This window comes from Aptenodytes patagonicus, chromosome 2, assembly GCF_965638725.1.
Source record: "Aptenodytes patagonicus chromosome 2, bAptPat1.pri.cur, whole genome shotgun sequence".
NCBI lineage: Eukaryota > Metazoa > Chordata > Aves > Sphenisciformes > Spheniscidae > Aptenodytes > Aptenodytes patagonicus.
The window spans coordinates 122,236,913-122,264,172 of record NC_134950.1 but is presented as its reverse complement, the minus strand read 5'-3'; the positions used below and the strand labels follow the sequence as shown (position 1 = coordinate 122,264,172).

Genomic DNA, 27,260 nt, shown 5'->3' with positions numbered 1-27,260 from the left:
AACTTATCCTTAGTTTTTGCCAACACAAATATATTACTTAGCATTATGACAGTTGTGACAGCTAGAGCTAAAATTTGGACATAGGCTTAACATAGCTATCTGGTCTGTAAAAGCTCCAAATCACTCTCAGACTGTGTAATTTATAAAGCTCAACAATTATCTCCACTACATAATGATATAGTTTGTGGGTAAGTGTTAAGCAGAGGAAGAAGTAATCCCCTAGGTTACGCTGCTTATAACCTCAGGTTGCTCTGTTGTTATAGGTACTGATAATTTAACTCTGCTTTCAGAGTAAACATTTTTGTGATCTCTAGACACCATTTCCAAAGTTATCTAGCCTTTGTTCAGAAGCTTTTGAACTACTGCTTTGCTTTTACAGAAAGGAGCATTGCTCTTCACCAAGAATACTGCTTACAAGATGCTCTAAAATTACAAGTAAAACCTTTTCCAGAAGCTACAATTAACCACAGCTCCCTCCCAAGGAGCTAATTATGAGAAGAATTTCCTTGTTTTACCTGTTCCCTGAGTTCCTGGATTAGAGCTTCTTTCTTTGTTACGTCTTCCTGCACACACTGAAGCAATGAATCATGTTTCTTAGAGGCCTCAGTCAGTCTTCTCAGCTGATCAATGGTATGATGCAAGTCTTCACACAGAAGGTCTCTCTATTTTAAGTCATTGGATGAGTAAACAAAGAAATATTAAAGTTATTAGTCTAAAGCAGTTGTTTCAAGATGTTTTGTCATTGTTGCTGATTGCTAACAGCTACAAGCATCTCCCTTTTCCCTCCACTTTGTCATTATGAATTGTAGCAAGCATTCATCTATAAATTTCTTATTTTAGCATGTTTTCTATATCCATTGTCTTGGTTGCAGAAAAAAAAAATGAGAACTTTCCTACAGTATAGGTACAGTTAGATACTTGTGGGAGATATTTGGAATCAATCACTGTTTTAGCGTATAACGTATACTTAAAGAGATACAATTCTTTAAATAAGAAACCAGAAAAGAATGTATAGATTTTAATCCATGCTAAATTAGCGATTACAGATTTTTAGTGCACTGCTATTCTATAGATACCTCTGGATTTATTCTAGGATCTAGACTCCCACCCCATCTGATAGGGCATCATACCTACACAAGGCATGTTAACCTAAAGGAGAAACAGTACTTAGTATTTTAAATGCCACCTTGGATTAGTTGTTCTTGTCCAGTCAAGAAAGCATGAAGGAAATTAGTAACTGATGTACAAAGTCAAAGAAGGAGAAACACTGTGATTTTATCAGGAGCCAGTTACGCCCAAGGATAATAGTGTAATAAGAATTGTTGCTTCAGTTAAAAAAAACAAACCCCAAAACCAGAAAGTGATCCATTTGGTAGGCAACTCAGTTTAGGATTCCAGAATGTCAAATTTAGATATCATTATTAATGAAGATAGTCTGTTTATTAAACATAGTGGAAATATATTTAAGAATGGCTTTTGAGAAGCAAGCACTACTCTGAAAGACTTTATTGGTGCTATATGATTGGACTAAGCATATGTAATGTGACAGATGATCTTATAGAAATTACTTGTAAGGAGAGGCTGGTGGTTTTGACTGATGGACACGTTCACCAAAATAATGGTGAGAGCAGTAACAGGAAAGACAAAGTTAAAAAAGAAAGATACAATTTTAAAAAGCAAAACAGCAGTTGAATCAACCATGCATCCTAGATCTGTTTCCAGCAGGTGGAGCTTTCAGTTAAAATTATGAGTAAAGAGAAGATATTACTGAATATAGTAGCAGTGGGGGAAGACATTATATTAAACATAATATAGTTTTCTACCTATGTTAATTTCTCAGCTGCATCATCTAATGTTGCCATTAAATTCAGCTGATGACTCCTTAGTGGCCTTAACAAAATTAAACCAGGCTTTTAGCATAGGTTTTTATGAAGTAGCTTATAAAGTATTTATGTCAAGTAATGTGATGATTTAACAGAATGTCAGGTATATCATGAAAAATTCTTTAAGAACAGCTTAACTAGCTTTAGTTTGAACTAAAATGAGGTTAAGTTTTACACAAGTATTTTAAGCAAAACCACATCCAATTGGTCTGTTGAACAAATAATCAAAATATACCAACATTGATGTTTTTACCTCAATGTTATCAGCTATTTGTCTTCTTTCCAAGGCTTCCCTCAGTTCTTCAATCTTCTTTTCCTGATCCTCTATGATGCCTTTGCTTTCTTCTTTTGCAGCCAGAACAAGATTATACTTGCACTATGAAAAGGATTAAATTAAATTTTAGAATATTTTAGGAAAACATGTTACCAAAGAAAGTTGGCAAACTTAATACAAATAAATGTATATCACAAATCTTATTATGACAGCTACAGATGTGTAAAGTCTCATCAGTGTCAGTGACTAAAATCAGAACAATATATCATACTTCCTAAATTGTACAAACTGTGTTATTAGAAATGAGTTGTTAGAACAATGGAAAAAGATTAATTTAATATGCATTAACCACCACAGTACATATTAACCACTAAAACCACTATTGAAAAAAACTGATAACGGTATGTAGAAATCTGTCTCATCAACATTTTGTCTGTAGGACCTTTTGAATTCATAGTTCATACATATACAGTATCTAAAGCATTCTGTGGGTTGCTCTATCAGTTTGCAAACCAGACCTATTTTAATAAAGAGGATGCATCATATTTATTCATAGTTATTCAAATACAGAGTTTTAGTTCTTTATACTTATGTTTTCAGATGTAGAACATAGTAATAGCAACATAAAAATTCAATCCCTCAAAAATTTACAAGTCAGCTTCAATTGTTGAGGTCTTAAATTGCCAATTTCTGGGAAAATCTAAGTGTGACTGTCAGCGGAGTGTAGTTTACAGGATGTGAATAGGTCCCTTTAGAGACACTGCTCTTTACCCACGATGTGGAAAGAGTTCAGTTTTCAAGACAGCCTTAGGCATAAAATGTTCAGAAGATTTCAACATGTCAAAACAAAGAAGTTTCCTTCTAAAATGCTACAGTAAGTTACGCTGTTTGAGACCCATGATAAGATATGTCATTGCCTTCCATTTCTGAAAAACTATACCACGTCCTTCAAAATGACAGAACATACATTTATATCCTCGAGCTCTCTTGTCAGCCCATCTATGGACTCAGTTTTATGATTAATTGAAGACCTCAGCTCCTGGATCTGTCTCATCAGGTCAGTTACAACTTCCTGCAACACAAAAAAGTTAATCCTGATAAAATATATATAATATATATATATAATGTATTACTGGACTTTCTTTGGTGTATAATTTGTCAATCCCACATTTCAAACATCCATTTGAAAATGAGGCCTCAATATGAACACGTAAAGGAGTAACAGGAAATTTGTTGTTAAATCATTGGCTTTTGTTCTAAGCACTTACATAAAGAATTAAATAACCTGCTGTATTCATTAGAAGAGAAGACTAGCCCTCTGATTTTAGTCTCAGGCTGTAATGTGTTTCGAATAGAGAATAGGAGTACTATAGTTTAAGGTTACATTTTTTTGTAATGGAAAAAGGCACATTCAAGAAACGCCACTGCACTGACAATACCAGATTATTCTGACTTTATACACGTCAAATTTCTGGTTTTAGCATGGAAAAAGCAAGACTTATCAGTGCATCATGCTGGATAGTAAACACACTATGTGATTTCTTATGCCTTTTTTTACATACAGCATAAATGCTTGTACTATGGGAACTTTTGCTATTTAAGCTTTCAGAACACCAGAGCAGTCTTTTCATGTAAAAGTGCTTTGATTTTCTTAATAAAGATACCCACAGTCACATTCTTACATCACCTTTCTTACCTTTTCTATTAGCCCATTACAACATGACACTGACTGGAAGGCCCTATTAATCATCGGGGGAATTATGCATCGTTTATGCATTGAATGTTTTGTCCAGTAGACAACTTTACCTTGGGTTTTTTTTTTTTTTGTTTAACCTTCAGTTATCTTGTGTTTTCTCTGAATGCATACCAGTTTCCTACTATCCTGCAAACTCCATACCAGTAAAAGGTACGATTTATTTTACCTAGATACACAGCCAGGATTGCCTAGAATCACAGAATTATTAAGTATCATAGAAAGGCTCTGGGCTTTCAACTCTACTACAGAACGTAGTTACCTGCAAAACTGGGTATCATTAACAGAAATAAGCCCAAACCTTATCCGCATCATTTGTCTTCTTCAAAGAAACAATAAACTCTTCAGCAGCAGCCAGCGCCTGTTCCAATTTCTGCAGTTTTGCTTCCTAGAAGAAATAATTATTGTGAAGGAAAGACTTAATTATTTGAAGTATGTTTTGTAAAGCACAAAGCCATGAAAAAAAATGGAAGGAATCAAGTTATTTACCTTACCAGAAAAATTAAGCAGTAGCTTAACAAAACAATCTGAAACTTGAGAACTCTACATTTATTTTGCTGGTAATCTACACAACAGTCAGTTCACCAATAAAATTGCTATTAATACACAAGAAAATCCAAGAACACACGATTTAGTCATTCGGTTCTGCTGTTGTACCTGCTGCTCACACTGTGTCACCATTTCAGAGGATGGTTTCTCCACCTGTGCTTTTTCAAGTACTTTCAAGAGCTCCCTGGGGAAGAAAACATATTTCTAGTGAGAAATATAATCAGAACATGAGAGCTTTAACAAGAATCAAGTCATATAAGTTTATTCTTATTTGCACTTAATTTTTTTGAAGAGTTCTTTAACTATCACCTTCTCAGTGCTATACAAAAGACTAATAGTTTAGTTACTAGCCATACACTGCTATCAGTAGTAGAACTTTATCTTTGACGTGAAGAACTATACTTGTAATGAAATTACATTTGTCATGTTAATTGAATACATGAAAATGAGGTGTTGTTCTAAGTTGGATAAAATAAAAAAGCCCATTATGTAATTATCTCCACCCAACTGGGGAAAAACACCTCTACAAATAGGATCCCCATCTGAATACAAAACCTAGCATAGGACAAAACCAATGAAGTCAGATGAAAATAAACCCCACCAATAATTAAAACTTACTTTGAATTGTTTTCTTTGTCTTTTTGTAATTGTAATGTTAGTTTTTCATTATGTTCTTTTTCTGTTTTCAGGAGTTTCAAAAGGTTCTAGAATATCAAAATATATGTTGTTATAACAAGTTACAATATAAGGTCTTCAGAATAATTTAAACCAAAATAAAAATCAAAACAAACTCCTAAGATGACTAAAAAAAACCCCACAAAACCTTAGATGGAAACAGAAAGATCTTTTGAACTTGTCCTGGGCAAGTTCAAAAGTTAATTCTTATTTATATTAACCAATCAGCTCTTTTCACCTGCCATTGATAACGATTTCATATAGCTATAATGTTCCACAATATCCAAGGCTTTAAAGGGAGAAATTACAATTTTCAACTGTAGAATAATTTGGGGGGATTTTTCAAATTCTAACCAGCAGTTCAATGTATTAGACTATAAGGAATTTAAAATAATAATTTTCAATCTGTCAGTATTCCTTTAAACACTAAAAAGGAAAACTTACAGCAAACTTGCTGAGCAGGCACAGTGTACACTGCAGAAAAGCAGGCAAAATCATTTGCAAAAGCCCTTGAGCAACCTTACCGCTGTTTTGCAGTCACTGCAGTTTGACAGACTTTCAAGGACAGCATCAACTAAACTGCAGGACAGTGATCCACCACAAGAAGGCATAGATCATTTTAACAAGCTCACATCCACTATGAAAACTTTTTAAGAAACTGCTTTGTAAAGATAGAACAAGTAAGCACTGAGATGAAAGGTCATCAGCATTTTGATGTCAGGATTCTTTTCCAAAGCAGTTTCTTATTCCTTTACTAATTAACCCATCTGCCTCAACATTTCCAGAGCAATTTCTTCAGCCGAAAAACCTACTACATCATGCTATTAGGTATTTCTTGTAGCCTGCGACTGCAAAAATCTTGCACTAAGTTTTAAAAGAGATTCTGGGTATGTCTTCCAAATGAGATCACCATTTTATTACCTATTATTACCGTGGAATTTATTATCGATGATACAGTAACAGGAATTAAACAATCTGGCTAGATGAGTAACTGTATAAAGTCCTTTAAAAGCCTTGACTGTCTTACACAAAGCTCAGTTTTCATTGCTTCTGCTTCTTGTTTTCTGTCCTCAAGTTGTTGCTTCAGTTGATCTGTCTCAAACTTCGCTACTTCCTGCAAATTATCATAGTCATCCTGTAGGCTTGCTTTTTCTTCAAGAATCTTTTCATGTTCTAGCCTTCATTAAAAAAAACACAAAACAACCCCACCCACAATATTAAGATAAGGGTTTGTTTCATTATAAAAATACTCCAATCAATTGTATTTTATAATCTTCAGATAATATACAGAGTACAGTTATTTCAGAAAGAAGTGACTGACATAAATGGTAACTTTTTTTTAAACTCAGAAACCCCAAATATATGAAGGGCACAGGAAATTTAAGTGGCATTGGCAGAGAAGGCAGAGTACTCTTTCCGATCCCTAGAAATAATTTACTTCTTACAAAATTCTATAGAAATTTCAGTCACTGTGTCTTGATAATGGCGTTCACCCATTTTTTCAAATTTTTTTTTTTTTAGCCAGTGTTTGGATAAAAGACTCTGCTAGAATGATCCGGAGTACCTACAACTGCTTAGTTGATATCTGGGTTATTTATCCCATATAAAATCTTTATATATTCTGGGCAAGTCTGGGTTATTTCCCTCTAAATTCTTGCCACAAAAACTGATTTCATTTGATCTTTCCCAAAAGATCAAAGCAAAGAGGGGTAAAAGAGCTGCTAGACAAGTGTTATGAATCCTGTTATTAATGGAGAGTCTATAGAAAGAATACCCTCCAAAAAGTCAGTACTTCTGCTAACACAGAAGGCATCAATGAAACCACAATATTTAATTTCAATTCCAGGTTCCCAGTCTCAAAACGCATCACTCAAAAAATCACTTCAGCTAAGACATGACCTGCTATAATGCAATAACATAGTTAAGCTTCCCAGGAAAAAAAAAAAAAACAACCCACAAAACAAAAACCCAACAAAACAAACAAAAACTACCTCCACCAAAACCCAACATAGGTAAGTCACACTAATGATTAAAAATCTCACTCATTTTCATCTCCCAATAATAATGTCAATTATTGCATACAACATAGTGAGCTTTTCAGGCTTCAATAGTCAAGCTTCAGTTTATTTTTATGGTTTCTTTCTGCTTGTATTTTTAGAGCAGCATCATTATGCTGCTTCATGTGACCAGACTAAGAAGTAACAGTTAATTTTTAAGACTAAATTGGAAAAAAACCACCAACCAAACAAACTATGCCTCTTCGGCTACTTAACTTTTGGAGATCAATAAGCTTATACTTATATCCTACTTAATGGGAAAATGCTACAGCAAACCAAAAAATTAAGGAAGCCTCATTTTATTTTCTTTCTGCTAATTTCACCATTTCACCACATAAACACAAAACAACAACTTTAAATAAGACATGTAAAGTGCAAGTTCACATAAGAACTAAATCACTGGATACATCCAGAAGGGAGGTTGAGGCATTTTACCAAACCGCCAACATACCTGACACTGTCCAGCTGGAACTGTACATCCATATGTCTACCAGAAAGCTGACTTATTTCTTTCTCTTGCTTTTCCCTAAAGGCACTATATTCCAATTTTACAGCAGACAGCTCCTTGTCTGCAGACTGCAGGACAATGCGCAAGTCATAGACTTCACTTTTTAATACTGTCAAAAATCAAACAAATATTTTACATGTTATTTGGAAAACTGTGCTAGATACAGGACACGTAACACTACAGCATCCTGGGAAAGTCTCACAAAACTTCACACATTTTCAGTGGAATTAACCTTGAAGGTCAGACACAAAAATGATTTGTAAATGGAAAGGTCAATGAAACATTGACTTCAAGAACTAAAGAGTGCAGGCAGAATCAAAAACATTCCAGACAATATCGCTGCACTTCCATAGACCAAAAGAGGGTTTTCCCTTTATTTTTAGTTAATATTTTCTTTATAAAATACTGTATCCTGTACTCCCCTCACATTCAGAGTGAACAGAGAACGATTTTCAATATTGTATACTGTACAAGCTATTCTGCAAGTATTAGAGATTTTTTTCTTTAAAAAAAGTTTAAAAAATCAAACCAGTATGACTAACATCTTAAACCCAAAGAGTTACTCAGCATGTGCTATTGTTGATTCAAAACATTAAGAGACCCCAAAACTTCCTATGGCATTTCAGTGTTGCATAGACTTACTATCAGTCTTGCTTTGACTGTCTTGAAATTGCTTTTCAAGCGATTTTATCTGTTCAAGGAGCTCCTGGCGCTCTTTACTCCAGTCATTCCTTTCGGATGAAAGAAGCTTGAGAAGAGAAGTAAAATTTTTAGATGGAAGGAAATGTAGGAGTGGCTAAGCCACAGAGCTGTAACAATAATAATGTATTAGAGCGTTTCATCAGCTGATTATGAATACAAGATCCATTTTTCTTGAAATTTGATGTTGGGTGAATCTGAAATCCATAGAAGTCCAAGAAGAAAATACTTCAATGTAACTGAAGATGTTACCTATCTAAAAAGTTCATTTAAAAGCAACCCACAGCTTAGAGGCTGAGATCTACTTCAGAACAGAGCTGTCAGAATTGAGACTGATCTGGAAAGAAAACAGGCCTTATTTCCTTTTCTATGTTAAATCAAACCTAGCGGTTAAGGAAGACTTGTAAATATTTTACAGAGTAAGGACATTTCAGTTCAGTTCCAACTGAGACAAGTAGTATTTTCAGCATTCCAAAGTTTAAAATTTCCTTGTGACTATTGCTGTTTTCCAGAAATCATGAAGTTGGTCAAAACCAAGCACAGACATCTTGAGTGTCTATTTGCTGATATTTAAGATCAAGCAGGCTCAGAATCACATTTAAAACAACAAAAACAAAAAAACCCCCCCAACCTGCAGTGTTATGTTAAATGAAGTCCTTGTCTTCCTGCGCAGCCCTGAGCTGTGATGCTATGTAAATTTTTCAAAAGTCAAAATGCAAGTTACATCGCAGATCTCACTAGACAACACAGTAGTATGAGTGTGGTAGATATCACCTTGTCATATATACACACTCACATATAGCCCTGTATTATATTGTTCTCTCACCTCCTGTATTTGTGCAGAATGATGCTCCAGCTTATTAATATGCTGCTGGAGTTTTATAGTCTTGCTTTCCTCTTCATCCAGCTTTGTCTGCATTGTATTCAGTTGCTCCTGTGACACAACAGACACTCAAAATTAGAACACCCATCTTCCAGTTATTCTCACATGCCATATGGCAGTCTATGCATATTAAATATAAAAATGTCAACTACTTTCTTTTTTTATGACCTGAACCAACAGAAAACAGAACATCCAAAAATAAGCTGGTATCTTAAGTAGCTGATTTCTCCTATTGCTAACTAAACTGCCAGAACACAAGAAAATCCGTCAGGGAATACAAGGACTGAATCCAATAAACACTTAAGTTTTCAGACACATGTTTATCTTAGAGAAATAAGGCTTTAAAAATAAGTTATTCAAAATATACACTAGCTAAATTCCTTGCAGGATCTCTGCAGTATGGTTAAGCATCAAAGAGGGGTTTTGGCTGTTGTGCCAGGGTTTTACATGCACTGAAGTTAGTTCCAGCTTCTAGAGCGTAGTTCAGATAATTTTGTAGCACTCTTGTATGTGAAAAAAGACCTTCCCTGCCCTTTAGGAAAGATACAAGACAATTAAGGTATAATGGTGGACAAGTAGTATGTAGCAGGTTTCTTCAAATAATGCAGTATTATATATTAAGCTTGGGTATTGTTCCGAATGTAGCTGTCACCAGAGATTTAAAAAGAAGTTTCCTCAGAAACAAGTTATCAGGTTAAAATAGTAAAAAGTTTAAATGCCCTGTATATCTTAAACTACTTACGATATTCAACTCTCAAATCCCTTTCAATATTTTCATTGTAAATTCTCTTAAGTACATTGTATAATTAACTGTTTAGTGAAGCCTTAAGTATTCATTAAGAGCTTCAGTTTCTCATGCAAATTAAAATGTATTTGTTAGGGGGGAAGTATTTCATGCCAAAAACCGCTTTATAATAAAGTTACACTTCAGTTTTTATTCAGAACATTCACCTGTGCCACTTTGAGCTCTTCAGCCATGGCCTCATATGCTTGTTCATTCACTTCTGGGGGAACTGGCTCTTTCAAAATGTCATCCATCATCTCTTCCGAACACTGAAAATCTTCAGAATGATAATCTAAGATTTCTGGGCTTATTCGCGGCACTAGGCGAGATCTTAGCTGGTAAGCTCTTGTTGGAGTGGTTATATTCTGTTATAAAGATTACAAAGCAGTCTTTATTTTAACTGTAAAATGGAATTAAGACTTTGTCTGGTATTGTATTTCAGAGTTCTATAAGCAGAATAATGAAATAAAATGCTCAAAGTGGTTAGCTCTAAACCACTACACTTTTTCAATTTGTCATCTGATTACAGTAGCAGTCATTCAGTAAGTATTTAAGAACAAAAAAGCAGCATATCTGCTTTATCACATATGGATTACATGCCAGAACACTAGTTAGGTTAAGGGATCACACAAATGAAAGTCTATGTTCTCACACAACTCAGGAATAAGTATGAGTGGTTTTAAATATACTTATTCTCATACCTTAAGAGTTTCTCTATGTAGCTTATGTAACTGAGAGACTTCTTGGCGCTTGTGTGCTTTGGTTGCCTCCAGAATGTTTTCAAGATGTTGGTTTGCTTTCTGAAGGGACTGAAGCTCTGATTCCAGTTCCATATGCCTTTTCCTGTTTAGGAAGTATTTTACTAATGTCAAAACCACTCCATCAGTATGCCCTCCCATCAGTAAGAATAAGCTACAGAATTGCCAATGAGCAAATTGAACCTGAACTCTTGCACAAACATTGAAATACATTATTTTGAGAAGAAAGCCACCACTGCTGTATTAAAAAGTAAAAAAAAAAAAAGTTAAAAAGCTAAGAAGCTTATTTGTGCTTGCATAATGAAGCAAGCAGATGGATAACTAAACGTGTCAGAAAAAATCCATTACACGGTAAGAAATAAGCTGAGAGCTCTGCAATTCCTTTTATGAGAAAGTGATATCACCCATACCAATATGGTTTTAAGCTTTAAAAATGTTATCCAGTTATATGAAAAGTCTGAATTGGTGCTTGCCAGGATTAAAGAAAATCCTTTAAAGATTTTTTTTTTTTTTTGAAGTGCTGCTCTGTTAAGATTATTTTGCCCTCTAAGAGTACTTTAACTGAAATCCAACAGTTGAGCAGAAATTTAGAAATAATTTTCTTTAGGTATTTTGCAGAGCTACATGCTGTTACTGTGATAGTTGGCCTTACTGATATAATTGTAGGGTCAAAGTCTACAGACAAAACGAAATATACTATTTCATCTTTTGGCAGTTTAATGCTATCACTTTCCCCTCATGTTTTTAGCATCTGCAACAAAACTTACGGAACAGAATAGAACTTCAGTTCTGACTGCTATGGGACAACAGAAAAATTAGCATACATTGGTTTTGTGAAATTTTTAAATTTTACTCTACTTATTCAGTTACAGCATATAGTTACACTTGCATGTAAAATTAAGCATCCAGTTATTCTGAAACTGGAAACAAGTTTAAAATGTAGTGAAATCCAGAGGTGAATCCAGAGGCCCAAAAGCACACTTCTGTTTGACTGCACTCCACTAAGAAAATGTTAGTAATTGATAATAAAAATGCATGCATACTATCAAGGAAGCAAGACACGTACAAAACATGGAATACATAAAATAGGAATACATCAAATGGGCAGGAAAATAAAGTAATTAATATATGAAGATATAAACAAACCATTGTATCTAATGATACAGGACAATAGATGGATTGCTGAACTGATAAACTCAGTAGATCGTAACACTATGATTTATAAAGTTCATAGGATTTGCTACACAGAAATCTAAGAATAAAAATACAGATTTGTACAATTGCCTGAATGAGCAAAAAGGACATTACAAAGTTACTTTGCAAAAAACTGTGGGGAGGCAAAAATGGAAATATCTTGTGCCCAATGCTTCTGGAATTATGCTCTAGATTCACTGAAATCAATAAAAAGCAACAATGTTAGGTACAAGCTAAAAATAAATATAATAAAAAAAAAAAATCAGGTCCCTTTTGCCTTCCAGGTTTACATTATGTTTACTGGAAATGCAATTATTTTTCTTGTATCTCCAGTACAGCACCTGAATTTTTGAGAAATGGGGTTGATCAAGTTAAGCCATATATTATTCACTTGCATATGAATATATATATACACACACACTGAAGGTATTACTCAGGTCTTTCGCATTAACTTGTGCTGCCCTCAAGGAGAACAATGACAGTAAATTCTTTACCACATTAGTAAGGACAAAGTAGACCCTTATCACGTTTAGATGCCAAAGCAAATGGACATGAATGAACTATTGACACCATGTCTTTGCTCTAATTTGAATTAAATCTCAGTTCCAGTAACAGGTCTCAAGATAGTGGTACTATTGCCCTCTTAAAAATCTTTGAGGTGGAGACAAAAAAATTAATCAACAGATTAGCCAAATTTTTCTGGATTGCTCGGATTCTACATTTATGGTGACTCAATCTTGCAATCTTAAAGAGGTTATATTAAAAACTACTGTTGCACTAAAACAAAGAAAAGCCCCAAAACACGCCCCCCGCCCCAAAACCCATCAACTCTTAGTTCCTGTCTCTGCTTCCATCTGTAATATTTCAGTTACTGAAAAATATTTGCTCAACATGGAAACTAAGCCAAACTCTCCCTGTCCTGTTAAGCAGGTGACTATCAGAATTCTAGGGTATGTGCATCTCCTGCATGTTGTGAAGCATTGTTTTGCATCTTAGCATAAAGAGCTTTTAGAAAGACAAAGAAATCTGCAACAATGCAGACATGCCTTCAGATTGCATCATGGTTGTTTCCTAGTCTGGGAGTAACTGAGTTCAACAGGAACATATTCTGTGTGCATGCCATTTTGCTTAACCTGGCCCTCTCTTACATGCGAAGAACCTACTTAGACTGTATATTCAGGATCTGAGACTAACTTTTTAAATAATTACTTATACCGATTTTTTAAGACATTTAATTAAAGACATTTCTATACTGTTTTGTCTCACTTGGTTAGCTCTTGAAATTCTTCATATTCTTGTTTTGAACTTGCCAGTTCACTCTGAGTCTGTAGCAGGCGTGCTTTCAGCCTTTCAACAGATGCCAGTGAGTTGCCTTCCACTGATATGGTGGTGGAATATAAATGATGACCTAAAGAACAAACATATACCCTCTGAAATCACAGAGTAGCTCAAATATCTTAAGTTTTACTAAAATGAAAGCATTTGTAGGCTTTTGAACAGCATAGCAGCAATTGAGATTGAAGAAAACGGGTATTAGCAGTCCACTTGAAAACCAGTAGAATAATTAATATTACTGCAGTCTTCATGACAACTAAGGACAACAAAATGAGATTATGGATGGTGTTCATAAGATGCACAAGAATCCAAATTCCCTACTGCTGTATTTGCTTGAAGGCCAACGTGAATAAAACAAAGTAAACCTGTTTTATCAGTCTTCAGGTATCACTTTGAAGAAGGCGGCAAAAAATACATCCACCAGACAAGACAACATTGTCAACACTATGTTGCACACAACAGAAATACAGTAAGCTTATTTAGCTGAAAAACATGAGCATATTTTTACCTCCAGTATTTTTCTCTGTGGCTGAAGCTTCCAAAAACGCTTTCTCTAGTTCTACGATGGTCTGAGCATCAATTTCTTGGGCCTTTTTAACTGACTGTAAAGAACGAAGTCTTTTATTCTCCTCTCTGAGGTTATGGTTCTCCATGGCATACTTTGCAATTCGTGGGTGCTGTTCCATCTGTGATAAGCAGTATTTTATTCAACAGGTTTTATTTTCCAGACAATGCTATGCATATCTAGCTGTTGCTCTACTACCTTTAATAAGCGTTAAATTGTAATGGAAGAGGGAAAAAAGGTATTCCCCTACAGTGGTTAAAACTGCCCCAATTTTTTTTTGTTGGTTTTCTTACTCCCTTGGAATCTGCTCTCAAAAAAGACAGTGGTTTTATGTTTTATGTATTTATTCTTTTACTGGTAATAAAGCAGTAGAAGCTTTTCTTCCTGCTCTTGACATCCCTTTTCAGTTTCAACTTTGAGCTTTGGCTTTCTTAACACTGTCCCTGCATGCCATAGTAATGTTTTTATAGTCCTTTAATGACTGTCCTGACTTCTGTACTTTTTCTTCCCCCTTCACTTTGGAGCTCAGTTATGAGCTACAGATTCAAGCTGGTCTTCTAATACATCTACTCCTTTTTCCTACTTGTGCTTGGAGGAAATTGTTTTTAAAGATCTGCCTTCTCTCTTGAGCTTCTTTGTTCTTCAAAACTGTCTCACAAGTGATACCACACCTACCAAATACCTGAATAACCCGAAGCCTCCTCTCCTGAAGCCTTAAGTATGTACTTTGCTACTTGCCTTCCTCAAACAGCTCCAGGACAGCATCACCCCTGATTGGCCCATCTAGCATCTGTGTTACTATCCTTCAGAAACCTGCTGTATTACTTGCATCCTGCTGTCTTTCCCTTTCAACAGATGTTATGGAGATTAAAGTGTCCCATAAGAATGAGGATTTGCGATTTGAAGACTTTCTTGAGTTGCTTAAAGGAGACTTAGTCCTCTACCTAACCCAGATCAGGTGGCCTATAGCAAGCTCCCACCATGACATCACCCTTACTAGCCTCTTCTCTTATGCAAACTCACAAGCTCTAAACCCACCCATTGCCCCTTCCATAGGGAAACTCCATGCATTTGAGATGCTTCTGTAAAGGAACCCACCACCCATCCTCTTTTTCCCTGCCTACCTTTCCTAAAAAGCCTGTATCTACCCATTACAGAACTCCATCACATGAGCTATTCTCGCAAAAGAAAATTGTTCTAGAAAGGAAAAAACAGAGACTTACCTGTTCTCTAAGTGTCTGCAATTCGTCCCTCAATTCACTGAAGAGATCATCTTGCTCTTTTGGCAATAAACTTCCACCAGCCTCTTTATGTAATCTCTCCAAGCGAACAATATGGTCTTCACGGAATTTAACTATCATTTTATTGGACTGAATAAATTTCTCCTTCTTGGCACACAGATCTTCTAGTTGAGCAATTTTTTCTAATAAATTCTTAGAAAGTACATATACAGATTGGTGGAAAAGTGACAGTTACACTAGATGAATTTTTAAGGTGCACATATCACATACACAAATCATGCAAAACTCAGTTAATAATTTTGTGAATACACAGACTGTCATTCATTTGGAGCAGATCTGTAGAGAGCAACAGCTCATACCAAGAAGCCAATTACACACTGTATTGCAAAAACTTTACTTAGAAGCTCCAATATGATCCTGTAGACTAAGTATTCAGTTAAGCACATCAGATGCACCCCTAGACTGCCTGTTTCAGTTAATTTCCTTCCAAAAAAATCCATTTTGGATGATTCAGCACTGTGCCATGACATGAACCAAAGCACAATAAAATGGGGATGACTGGGAGGTTTGCTTCAAAAACCACGATGTTGATCCAAACACTCAAAGATGCGCTCAAAATTAAGTAAAACAGAAGTTTGTTGTTCTGTTCAAATTTATCAGAAAATCCAAATAAACAACCCACACCTAAAACTAAACATACTATGAAAGCTATCCTACGGCTTGTCTGAATTTGAAAGATTGTATCTTAAATGTCATTTGACTAGTTCCCTTATTACCAAACCTTATCATCTTTGGACAGAGTCTTTTTATTCAAAAACAAAGAAAAATCATTAAGAGAGTCAGTTTCAATAAGCTTACTGGTCTTTCAGAGCATACAGAATACACTTAGAAATATTAGTGCTTTCTTACCTTCTTTTCACCTTCTGATTTCTCCCAGAACAACATTGCTTCAAGAAAGTTGTTCATGTAATTTATGTTGTTCTTCCCTTTTTCAACAGCACCTGTAGGTTAAGTTAAAGAAACAAATGCCATATTTATTAAAATACCAGTTAACCAGGTTTTCCTACATACATAACGTGACAGTTGTATAAAAAAAATTTAAATAAATTCTTCGAACATTATAATTCCTCTAAGATCATGTGCTGTACCCAAAGCAAAGACATTTAGACTGTAATTCTCAGTCACCTGCAAGTGCTGATAAAAAACAGAGTCAATATACATGATTGTATAATTAACAAAGTTGTTCAAGCATTAAACGGCTTTACGATAAACTTTTATTAGAATAAAAGAATTAGTTTGTTCAGCTGAGTATAGCTATAAAATGCAAAACCCCTCTGAAATTAATTTGATAACACTAAGCCATTATTGGCATTATTATTACAGTTTGTACATATGAAAAGTGGACTAACTGGTTTATAAGAAGGGAATTCAGGAAAATAAGCATGAATTAAGTGGACAATTAGTGATTTAATCTGGAAGGAAAGTGTCCACAGAAGGCATTAAAAGGGCTTAACTAAACCATTTCACAAATTAATTCAAAATAGCTTTCCTGAATATCCTCATGCAGGCAAGACTACTTATTTATAGAATACTAATCACCATAGGATCTAGGTGCATAATAACTACCTCATTGTAATTTAATATATTAAAAATGCCATCATGTTTTTCAAGTAGCTAGTAAGCAGATTTCATATTTATGTGATCAAATATTACAAACATGATTTAACTGCATAGACTAAACACAGCTCTAGTACATTAGGTTCTGCATAAAACCTCTCTTCAGTGTTTAAGTATCATCACTTGCTTTACCTCAGAACTCTATCACAAGTCTAACAACATAATCACTGACTTGTTTTTACTGCTTAAATGTGTATGCTCACAGAGAAGTAATTTTTCCTTATGAAAACTCAACCACAGATGCTTTATATTAGATAAGTCTTTCTAAGTTCTGTAGTAACTTCTATTGTATCTTCTATTTCTTGGCAAGGTCAGGAAAGAGTTGACTCAGGATTACAGTAAGTGTTGCAAGACCAAGTTTACTACCTTGTAATCAAACATTATAAGGTAGCATATTTCAGTGAGAAGTATACGTAGTAGAAAGCTATGCTGGGATCTATATTGCAGATACAGTGGTCTAGTGAAAAGCTACTGGAAGAAAAAAAAATTTACATATTGATAAAAACCCCATTACCATCTTATATTGAAACCGATCTGTTATCAAAAGGTAAATAGCCTTCTTAGGATCTTCCTGAAGGGGCAAAAGGGGAAGAGGGGGGAAAAAAAAAATCCAGTCCTGAGCTTAAAAAGAATGTGGATTCAATGGGCATTATCAACACCGTAGTGCCCTCCCCTCCAACCTAAATGTATAAGCAATCACATGTAAATTTTTGGTTACTTAAGGGAATAGGCAGCATACCTCTTACGAACTGGAAGAATATTCTAGGTATTATAGAATGTAACATAGCCCTGTACACAAACTTATGAGAGGAAGAAAATAAAATCATGTTAACAAGTTCTGCAAAATGTTAGATACAAATACAGACAATGGGATCCCTAAGACAAATGCAACCTCTATAGGCCAGTCCCTACAAAATATTAATTGTTCAGAAACTTAATGAATTACATAAGGCTCCAACACTCCAGGCTAAAAAAGTAGCAAGTTCTCTCTCCCTCACCCCCAACTCTTACCTTGTGATACAGAAATATCATGCATAGATGGCACTGAAGTAAGTTGAGCAAGCTGTTCTTTCAACTTCTTGACCTCAGCTTGCAGTTGGCTCACATTTCCTTGTGTGTCTTCGTTTACCACAGCCTTTCATAAATATGTTAAGCGAAAATTAGGAGGAGGTACAAATGAAAAAATCTTGTATTTTATAGGATAAAAGTAAAAGACTGCAAAGCAACAAAACTACTGAGAAGTTTTCCGTCTTAGGAAAGGAAGAACTCATGGGAAAAGCAATATTCAATTTACTGAGAAACCAGTAAGTTGCACTTTAGCTAAAAATATTGGTTAAAAAAAATTAATGTTTTCTGCAGAATTTTCTCTGGAGCTTTTTGACCAAAGCTAAGCAGTATACGTCAAAGGCAGTAGTTTCCAGCCAGATGCCAACATACTTTCAAAACCCACTCATGAGAAATTACGTTTTGGGAATTAACATATATAAAAATTAGATGCACTGAAATACTATTGAATCTAATTTTTTTAATGACAATTTTAATTTTTAGTACAGATATACTACTTCCTTTTTCCAATGAAGTGCTCAGAGAACAAGCAATAAACATACACTATTATCAGCCATTATCTAGTCCCCAGCTGTTGTACTCTATTCATAATCAAAAGCAAACAGGGCCTTTTCAAAAATCATGTCATAAACATTTAGGAAAGCAAATTTAGGATTTAAAAATAAGTTATATTCATTTAAATTAGTGAAAGCACAAGAGTATTTCAATGAAGCTCTCCTGTTTGCAGATGTGAAGTTTAAGTGACAAGAAATTGTTGCAACAAGACACTGAGTAACTCTCTTACCTTGTTTTTAATCAACTTTGCTCGCTGAGCAAAATTAAGGGTGGACAATGTTTCACCAAAACACCTGGATCCTGGATGAACATTTGCAATTATACATGTTTTTGCATTACCACCAAGGGAATCCTATTTAAAAACATAGAAGTTAGCTTTACTTGCATGTTTTTGGCTACAGCAGGAAGTCATCCCGTAAGAGCTACTGTGTATCACTACTGTCTATCACTTTGAACAAACTGCAGAAGGGATTTTATTTAAGAAGTCTCCATGCTATGTAAGTTTCTGAAATTTAATTTCAAATGTGGGTATAAAGGATGTGACTGTAAATAAAGACTTTATTTGGGTTTTCCAAACCCTGATTCTATATTACTAATCAACAATTTGAGATATTTGTTACACCTGAACAGCAGAGAAAAAAAAACATAAAAAAAATTCAGGGAATAAAGTAGATATTTCACTTTAATCCTGGTCATTAGCAGATTGGTATTTGCACTATTTTGATCATCTAGCCTGTTGATTGTTCCAACCTATCTTCTGGTGGCAATTGCCAAACAAAATCACAAACCAACAGGTTCTTGACCAAGGATATAAGAGGAACCTCTTCCCTTTTACATGCATGTCTTCAAATACCTCCGTGCTTTTAGAGAAGTAACTCTCAAATCTCTGGAGAAGGCAGCAGTTTTACCTAAGACTCTAAAAGCCTAGTTCTACAACATAGCCCACAAGCCTCAATGGCATGCTCTCTGTCTAGTAGAGAAGGTCATGTTTGTGGACTTCTTTGCAGTACAACCACCTAAAAAAAAAATAACCACTTAAGAAAGTAACAGCTCATACAGTTGCAATTCTCTTCCAATTTCTATGTATTTTGGGTTGCCTTGGAAGAACATAGTTCTTGAGAGGTTCATGATTCTAAGACGTACATAGAACAGGGATGGAATGATTGGGAAATTTTGCTGTGATCACAACAATACCGTGTTGTAACACAAATACTGTATTATGTAGAAGTACTATATTATAATACAAAAATATATTACAGATATTATTCATTACTGTTCACAGAATTTTGGCGAGTGCTGGCATACAACAAATCTTTGACTGCTTCCATCTTTGTTTTCTGTTCATCTTGAAAAGAGCTCATAAGCTCTCAGGTAGGAAACTGTAAATTTATCTAATTCTTAACATCGTACCAACACTTAGCACACATAGGCTAATTCAGGAAATCATGTCAAATGTTTCAACACATCTCTAAATATTACATTGTGATACACAGTATTTCCCATATTATAGGGATGAAAACATATGCTTCTTTAAAACTTGCAAATATGTAAAAGGAGATTATGAGCATAAATAAATTACTTGTCTTCAGTTAACAGCAATAAATCAACTATAAGTCTGTTTAGGTAAAAAGATATTTTTCAAGCTTTCTTCCACCTGCCCAATATTGAAACAAATTATTAATGTACCTGAGTTCAGCTTTTTAGAGTAAAAAAAACCACACCCCAAACAAATATTTTTTTCTACACCCCAGGTAGCATATAAAATCCAGAGGATATATATTACCCGTAACAGAAAAGTGAGCTTGGAATCCCGATAACAAATGTGTCTCTGTTTTCCATTACCCACATCAACAAGTGCTGTGATTACTTGGCCCAGGCAACTTAGTGATCTATTTATGTTACCTGCTTCCTTAAAAAACAAACAAACAAAAAAACACACAAAGGTGAACAGATTTGGTGGATGGAACAGGGCAGTACATCTGAAAGGAGAAAGATGCCACAGATACAACAGAACTAACCTTCAACCTCAGTCCTTCTGTATGGGTGTCTTTCTGTCTCTCAGATCCTGCCAAGTCTACGAGGTTGAGCAGGGAAGACCGAATGTTAACAACCTCATTGTTTTTCTCCATGGATTCCACTGTGATAGTGAAAACTGCATGTGATCTTGAGGATTCCCGGTTCATTGAGGTTGATGCTACACGACGGTTTCTCCAGCCCATAGTTAATACCTAAGGGTGAAAAGACATCAAATAATATCAAGTAAAGACTGTATCCAGTATTTACATACAGGTGACAAACAGTAGTAAGCATATTTCAGTGTAACAGCTTTCAAAAATCTCAAGGACAAGGACTTTTTTCCAATATAAGTATTTTAAAAGTGAAAAAAATATAGCTACAGTCCAGCTTAATAAAAACACTAATTATAATATTCACCACTTTTCTCCAAGAGTGCCGTTGCTGTTTGAAAGCATAACATATCCAATACTGGTGTATGTTAGCGTACACAAGGAAAAAGTACTTAAAGTCACAGTAGTACTATGTGCATGTGTCTCATTCATGGAGAAATAAACCTGACAATTTCTGGAACACACATGCTGCCTAATTAGCAGGAGATACAGTCTTCTGTTGCTATTTCAGAGATGTGTAGGGCAAGCATTAGGGAAAAGATTACTGTAATTGCAATTCATATATTCCAAACTCCAGAACTATATGATTTCTTACATGTGTGGGATAGTCAGGAAGCATTGCCTAGAAACAGCTTTTTACACTGTTTTTTGGAGGATGGAGATGGGGGAAGAGGGTGTCACAGACACTGCGCAAAAAATATGTGCTTTAATCAAAGGAATATTTACCAAATAAGCATGAAGATAAATAGCCCAAGCATTAAAAAGTGACAAAAAATACCTGGTATGCTTCAGCAGCAGATGACAACACCTGTTCAACAGCACCATCAACAAAGACTCCCTTCTTGATGTGTTCTCTGAGAAAAAGTCCAGCTGAAGCAGAATCTAGCAAGTCAAATATCTGTTCATTGTAGATTTCAATAAATGAGCATTTGCAGAGAAAACTCTTTCCACTGCCAGCCTGAAAAACACAGTAATTTACACTATAAACAGACTGATTTTATTAAGTCTGGCATTGTATGGCAGTGAGTATCTTTTTATACATATCTAAAGCCACTAGTTTGCATATATTCTGCATACTATACATTTCTGATGCCCAGATGACAACCGACACCCATTTTTAGACTCAAAATATAAGCACGCTTCTGTCTGAAGAAAGTGTGCTATAATTTGGTAGAGTACTAGACACAAGCGTTTCTCATTATTAAATTTGATGCAAGACAGCAATAATCCTGGAAACTTAACTGCTACACACCAGGCTTACCAAACAGCCATAGCTAATCTTTAATGTGAGACATTACTTTCATTGCAATAAGTATAAAATAAATGTACCTTTTCTTTTTCACGTTCAATTAGAAAAAATAAATATTCAAAGCTTCGTGGAATTACACCTCTCAGACTGTGAGTGAAATTATCAGAATCAGATGGTCCTAAAGAAATTTTTAATTTAAAAAAGAATTAATTAGTACTACTCAAGAATAATGGTTGATTTTTTCAAGATGTCATTATAGAAGACTTCAGCAACCAGCTTTTAGTCAGTTTATGGCAAAACCACAGAAGACATGCAATAAAATCAACTTTCAAGATCTAAGATAATATTCCATAATCAGATTTATACGTAGTCTAAATGATGCTTGTGAAAGTTTATTTTACCTATCCATAGGTTACCTAAGTCTAAAATAGCATAAAGTACTTGGACTTCCACAGAAAACATGTACAGATGTGCAGGTACATCAATACAGCTACCTTAACCCCGATTTGAAAAACCAGAAAGATGGGGTAGATTTGTCCCCATGTTTAGTTAATTTCTATGTAGTCCTTGAAAACACGTTGGCCAAACTGGTTTTGGCTATTTCAGTAACTTTCTAATGTCAACTACAATATTAATGCATTTAAAATCACCACGGTGTGAAGAATAAGATTACAAGGGGATCCCTTCATATACAGAGAGGCCTTAAATTCCTAGTTGGGTAGGAAGCAGTTATTTTGAAAACCTCACTATATTTTAATATGGAAGACCCTTGCATACTAGAATATTTTTATACACATGCAAGGGATATCAGCCAAACAAGAAAACCAGCAGAATACTCATTTTTGAGAAAATGTACTAAAAGTGTTTGATTTAATTGAAAAGCTTCTCTCCTGTTAAAAACAGGAAAAATCATCTATATCTTCAAAAAGATAGAGGAGAGTACCTACACTTCACTCTTTTGATATAAAGCAAAAACAACTGCACTGAGCACTACAACATTTCTTAAACCTTAAATTATCTGCAGGAAGACAAAAATCTAAATCATCCCTGGTGTTTAAGCAAGACAACGTTTCAACTCAAGACAAAAAAACCATTAAGAAACCACTGAAAGATTAAGCTCTCTCATCCACTTACCCATCATAGTAAAGGTTTTTCCTGACCCAGTCTGGCCACTAACAAAAAAAAAAAAAAGTCAGATAAAGCTTTATTCTGGCTCTGAATTTTTCATTAATCTGCATCTTTTAAGGAGAACTCACAGCTTAAAATGAAAAAAAAATATTCTAAACTGAAGATAAAAAAAGAGACGGAGGCAAGTTGAGAAATCAGTCAGCTAAAAAGGTATAAAAATAGAGCAGCAAATTTGACCATGAAATTCTGTTAGATAAATCACCTTTTCTCTCCCCCAGCACCTACCATTTTCTTCCTTATTTCTGTTGGAAAGGGAAATAATGGAACTTAGCATTAAAATGAAGGCTTTCAAATATATATATAAAACTAATTTTGGGGTCAATCTTTTGGGTTTTGTGTCACTCAGTAGTGCACATAAACCCAAAACGAGAAAAATACTTTTAAGTTGAATATATCCTTTTTTTTAACCATAGTTATTAATCATGCTAGAGAAACTTCAAGGCAATTTAACTTCATTTTTCCACATTTGTATATTGTTACAAAGTAGACTTTACTTCACAGTTTTGCAAATGCTGTGCTAGGCTAAAAAACTCAGTAAGGTTTTGATTAGATCAGTCCTTCAAGTTAGCATTTTTGACCAAAGTGCTTACTCAGTTTTCAAAATGAAAAAATATTGATAGTTAATATAATGATATTCATGCTACTAGTCATGCATATATTTCTACCTTGAAAACATTTTGAAAGTTAAAATTATCATTCATGAGTTTTCCCACAGGCAGCTAAGACTCACTAAAGAGTTGAGCTGGCCAAATACCAAGTTAAAGCCATTTTCATTCCATTTTACTATGGACATACAGAAAACAACTAGCTTTCTCTTTACAGTACAATAAAACTTCTAGTTGTTAGACAAACAATAGTAAAATTGAAATGGGTTTACAATCCACATTATTGGCCTTAAGTATTAGAAGCATAACACCGACAAATAGAGTGCTCCGGAAGAGGAGTAAGAAGTACTCTTCAATATTGCAGGAACATTCCCTATGTTGTGCTCCACTAAGGAAGCACTTTCAAAGTTTACTGTGACATTAAGCAGGCTCTGGCCCTTAAAACCACAACTACTCATTAACACAGTCTCCTCAAATGTTGCAATTGCTATGAAATACCATTAAATGACTTACTATGCAAAGATGGTTCCATTGTAGCCATTCATACAAGATTCAACAATAGTTTTGGCCACACTTGAGAACACTGACTCCTGGGGACAAGGGAAAGAGAAGACACTTGGCACCAGTCATTTAAGTATCTCTTCTATCAGTGTTTTCTATGCTGTAACTTTATAATGTATAAAATAGACACATTCCTTAAAGTCAGACATGTATCATGACCCCTGGAGTCCTCACAGCGAAACAATACACCCTGAGTCTTTGTGACATAAATCACTCTGAAAAAATTTTATTCCTTGTTGAGAACTCAAAGAAAAATAATAATACTCAGCATCATAGTAACAGCTTTCAAATATATATTATATTAATTTTGGTCCAGTGTTTTTTATTATGTTATGTGGTTTATACCATTAGTAAGTCAACATTGAGCCTGTAACACTCATCAAATCTGGTTAACTTTCAACATTTGCCACTGCACAATGTCATATTCAACAAATCCGCACAACTGTTAGCCTCATCTATTTTCACCTATTTCTCTTAGGCCTGCAAGAACAGCCTAGCTACAAATAACAGCCTACAGTGGGTGGGGTTTTTTGGGGGGTTTAGTTTTTTAAACAGAAGTTAAATGGAATTTAAGTCTTAGAGGAATTAAAATTATGTTCAGAATTTCAAACACAGTATTATAAAAATGAAATTGAAGGATTTTCCTCCCAGTATTACCTGTCCCAGGTGAACAATGCATCTGTCTAAAAGGCAAATGTATAAGAAGGAAATATAACTAATAGAATAAAAACTCATAAGTTCCTAATATACAAATCACATCTTTAATATCAGCTATTGCCTGCCTGCTATTTTTATGCTTGTCTCAACACGGGGGATTATTTTCTATCTGTAGTGTTACTGTAACAAATACAAACATCAATTTTAATGTAAATGTTAATTAAAGAAATTAAGAGTTAAAAAAATACATTAAAACTATTAGCAGAATTTAGTGCAACATTTCTGAAGAATAGCTACATATTACCAGTCTGACCACTGCAAAAAAAAAAGACCTAAGGCATCACATCTTTAGAAAGGTTTAGTGTAGCAATTGCCAGAATTTGGGGAAAAACTGCAATATCATTGTGAATTTCTGGAAGTTATTACCTGTGTTGTTTCCATATTTGCAACATAATCAAAAGTGAAGATCTTTGGCTCAGGCTTCGAATGCAGACGGATGGTATTTGATGAAAGAACAGATAAACACAAGCCTTGATCTCCATCGGTTAACACAGTTCCCTCTGAAGGGGGACGTACCCTTACATAAACCTTGATAGCATCACCTTCAATACTAAATGAATATTTATGCATTAGATTACTTTGAAATAGATCTATCAGCTGTTTGATAAAATTAAATCACAAAAATCAGATTAAGCATGTGAAATCATACAAAAGTCTCTCCTGAAAACATACTACTTCTAGCTGTACACATCAATTCATTACAAGTCAAAGATTTATTAAAGGTAACAATGTGGCAGATTTAAAAACAAAGAACATGAAGTAAGTGGAATTTATTGCTGTTGCATGTAACAGCTCTAAAAGAACACGTTTCACAGTGAACTTGAGACATATAAAACCAGTGTTATAATAAAGGTTTCGGTAGTTTCTAAGACTATGGGCTTCAAGCATCCTTCTTACTACTGGAAGTTATAAAAGACTTTACAAATGGAGCAGATGATGCTACATTCCAGCAAGAAAGTTACTAGCTTTTTTCTTCACTGCTCGCAAGAAGGGAAAGAACAATCAATTCTTGATCCTCCAGTCCAATAAAGTATAGCAATGCCTACATCTAAAAGCTCCCTAACCTATTTCATCACATATATCAGTGGATGCACCAGTAAATTTAGCTTGAATAAATAACTGTGCATGACTATTATAGTAAAGCTTTGAGGAGTTCTTGCATAAATACCATATACCAATATAATATTAAAGAATTAAATTCTTACATGAAGTGGCAGCAAACTTGGATTTACTTTACTTCATTCTTTCCCAGAAGGCAGTTATAACACAAGGGTGTTATAACTGTTATTGATTTTTACTTTTGGTAAACAAGAAAGGAACAGAATAGTTTTAAAAGTGGGGGAAGGACTTAATGACTGAAATGTGGGGTTGGAGAGTGGCAGAGGAAAGGGCTAAAAAAGAACAGGAAGCAGCTGAGAAAGGGAAGATGTTATACTGGACTTAAGATGCCACACTAACTCGCCAAATATTTTTTCATTAGAGAATATGATTCTGAGTTGTGACAGAAACTCTTTGTATTTGGAGGAGGGCTTTTTGTTTTTTGCTTTAGCTTAAGACTTCCTCACAGAATTGAAGTTCCTTGTGGAATATCTCTTCAGAGAAATGCTAGAGTCCAGCTGCAGAGATAGCGGACAAATGAAAATTTACTGCATGGCAGCATTCCAAGAGGAATCTGATGCCTCAGAACAACACTTTTATTAAGAGAACTTTTTTTTAAAACCTATAAGGAAGTTAGGAAAGAAAGGCAACAATCTTATGCCGGAAAACATTGAAAGAAAAAACTTTAAATTATTTTACAAAGTTATACTATGTTTTGTTCGCACTTTTTGTACAATGTGATTATTCATATATAGGAACTGGCCAATACTACTTTACCTAGGTGAGTTCAACAAAGGTAATGCAGAGTCACGTAAATCTCCTATAAAAGTGAAACACACACAAAAATTAAACAAGATAAAACTGTTGCTCAAAAAACCCCATTTAAATAGAAAATACTGTAAGCAGTACTGAGGCAGATAAATGGAGAGCCTTATAAATATCTATTTCATGCATGAATCAGAACTGCACAAAAATATTTAGTAACTATCTTCCTTTGACGGAAAGCTTGCAGTTTCTTGCAAAGGTAGAGAAAGCTCCAGTCCTGCAATGTGAGCATGCACACACTTGCAAATGTATGTACAATGAGTAGTATTTTAAATTAATGCATATAAGGTTTTGCAAGTGTTTTGGAGAATTAAGAACATAAATGTTAATAGTATTATATATTCCCATTATATTTTAAAAATTGCTAACTCACTGCAGATAAAACAACAATACAGCATGAAAGTTTTACTGACATGACTGCAAAAACTCAATTTCC

At 34.7% G+C, this 27,260-nt stretch overlaps 1 protein-coding gene across 1 annotated transcript in view; it reads right to left on the bottom strand.

Annotated features, from left to right (window-relative positions):
* KIF15 (kinesin family member 15) overlaps positions 1-27,260 on the bottom strand; it is a 36,701-nt gene that overhangs the window by 8,185 nt on the left and 1,256 nt on the right. Inside the window, exons 2-27 of the mRNA XM_076332301.1 lie at positions 26,777-26,819; positions 25,268-25,451; positions 24,137-24,213; positions 22,965-23,002; positions 21,911-22,008; positions 21,360-21,539; positions 20,474-20,683; positions 20,239-20,364; positions 18,685-18,807; positions 17,847-17,970; positions 16,068-16,159; positions 15,141-15,350; positions 13,861-14,038; positions 13,284-13,425; positions 10,767-10,908; positions 10,233-10,430; positions 9,225-9,332; positions 8,342-8,447; positions 7,643-7,808; positions 6,162-6,312; positions 5,078-5,163; positions 4,568-4,643; positions 4,212-4,298; positions 3,125-3,229; positions 2,137-2,259; positions 516-662 (exon numbers count right to left, since the gene is read on the bottom strand). Coding sequence (XP_076188416.1) covers positions 516-662; positions 2,137-2,259; positions 3,125-3,229; positions 4,212-4,298; positions 4,568-4,643; positions 5,078-5,163; positions 6,162-6,312; positions 7,643-7,808; positions 8,342-8,447; positions 9,225-9,332; positions 10,233-10,430; positions 10,767-10,908; positions 13,284-13,425; positions 13,861-14,038; positions 15,141-15,350; positions 16,068-16,159; positions 17,847-17,970; positions 18,685-18,807; positions 20,239-20,364; positions 20,474-20,683; positions 21,360-21,539; positions 21,911-22,008; positions 22,965-23,002; positions 24,137-24,213; positions 25,268-25,451; positions 26,777-26,819 — 3,320 coding nt within the window. The remainder of the gene's footprint in view (positions 1-515; positions 663-2,136; positions 2,260-3,124; positions 3,230-4,211; positions 4,299-4,567; positions 4,644-5,077; positions 5,164-6,161; positions 6,313-7,642; positions 7,809-8,341; positions 8,448-9,224; positions 9,333-10,232; positions 10,431-10,766; positions 10,909-13,283; positions 13,426-13,860; positions 14,039-15,140; positions 15,351-16,067; positions 16,160-17,846; positions 17,971-18,684; positions 18,808-20,238; positions 20,365-20,473; positions 20,684-21,359; positions 21,540-21,910; positions 22,009-22,964; positions 23,003-24,136; positions 24,214-25,267; positions 25,452-26,776; positions 26,820-27,260) is intronic.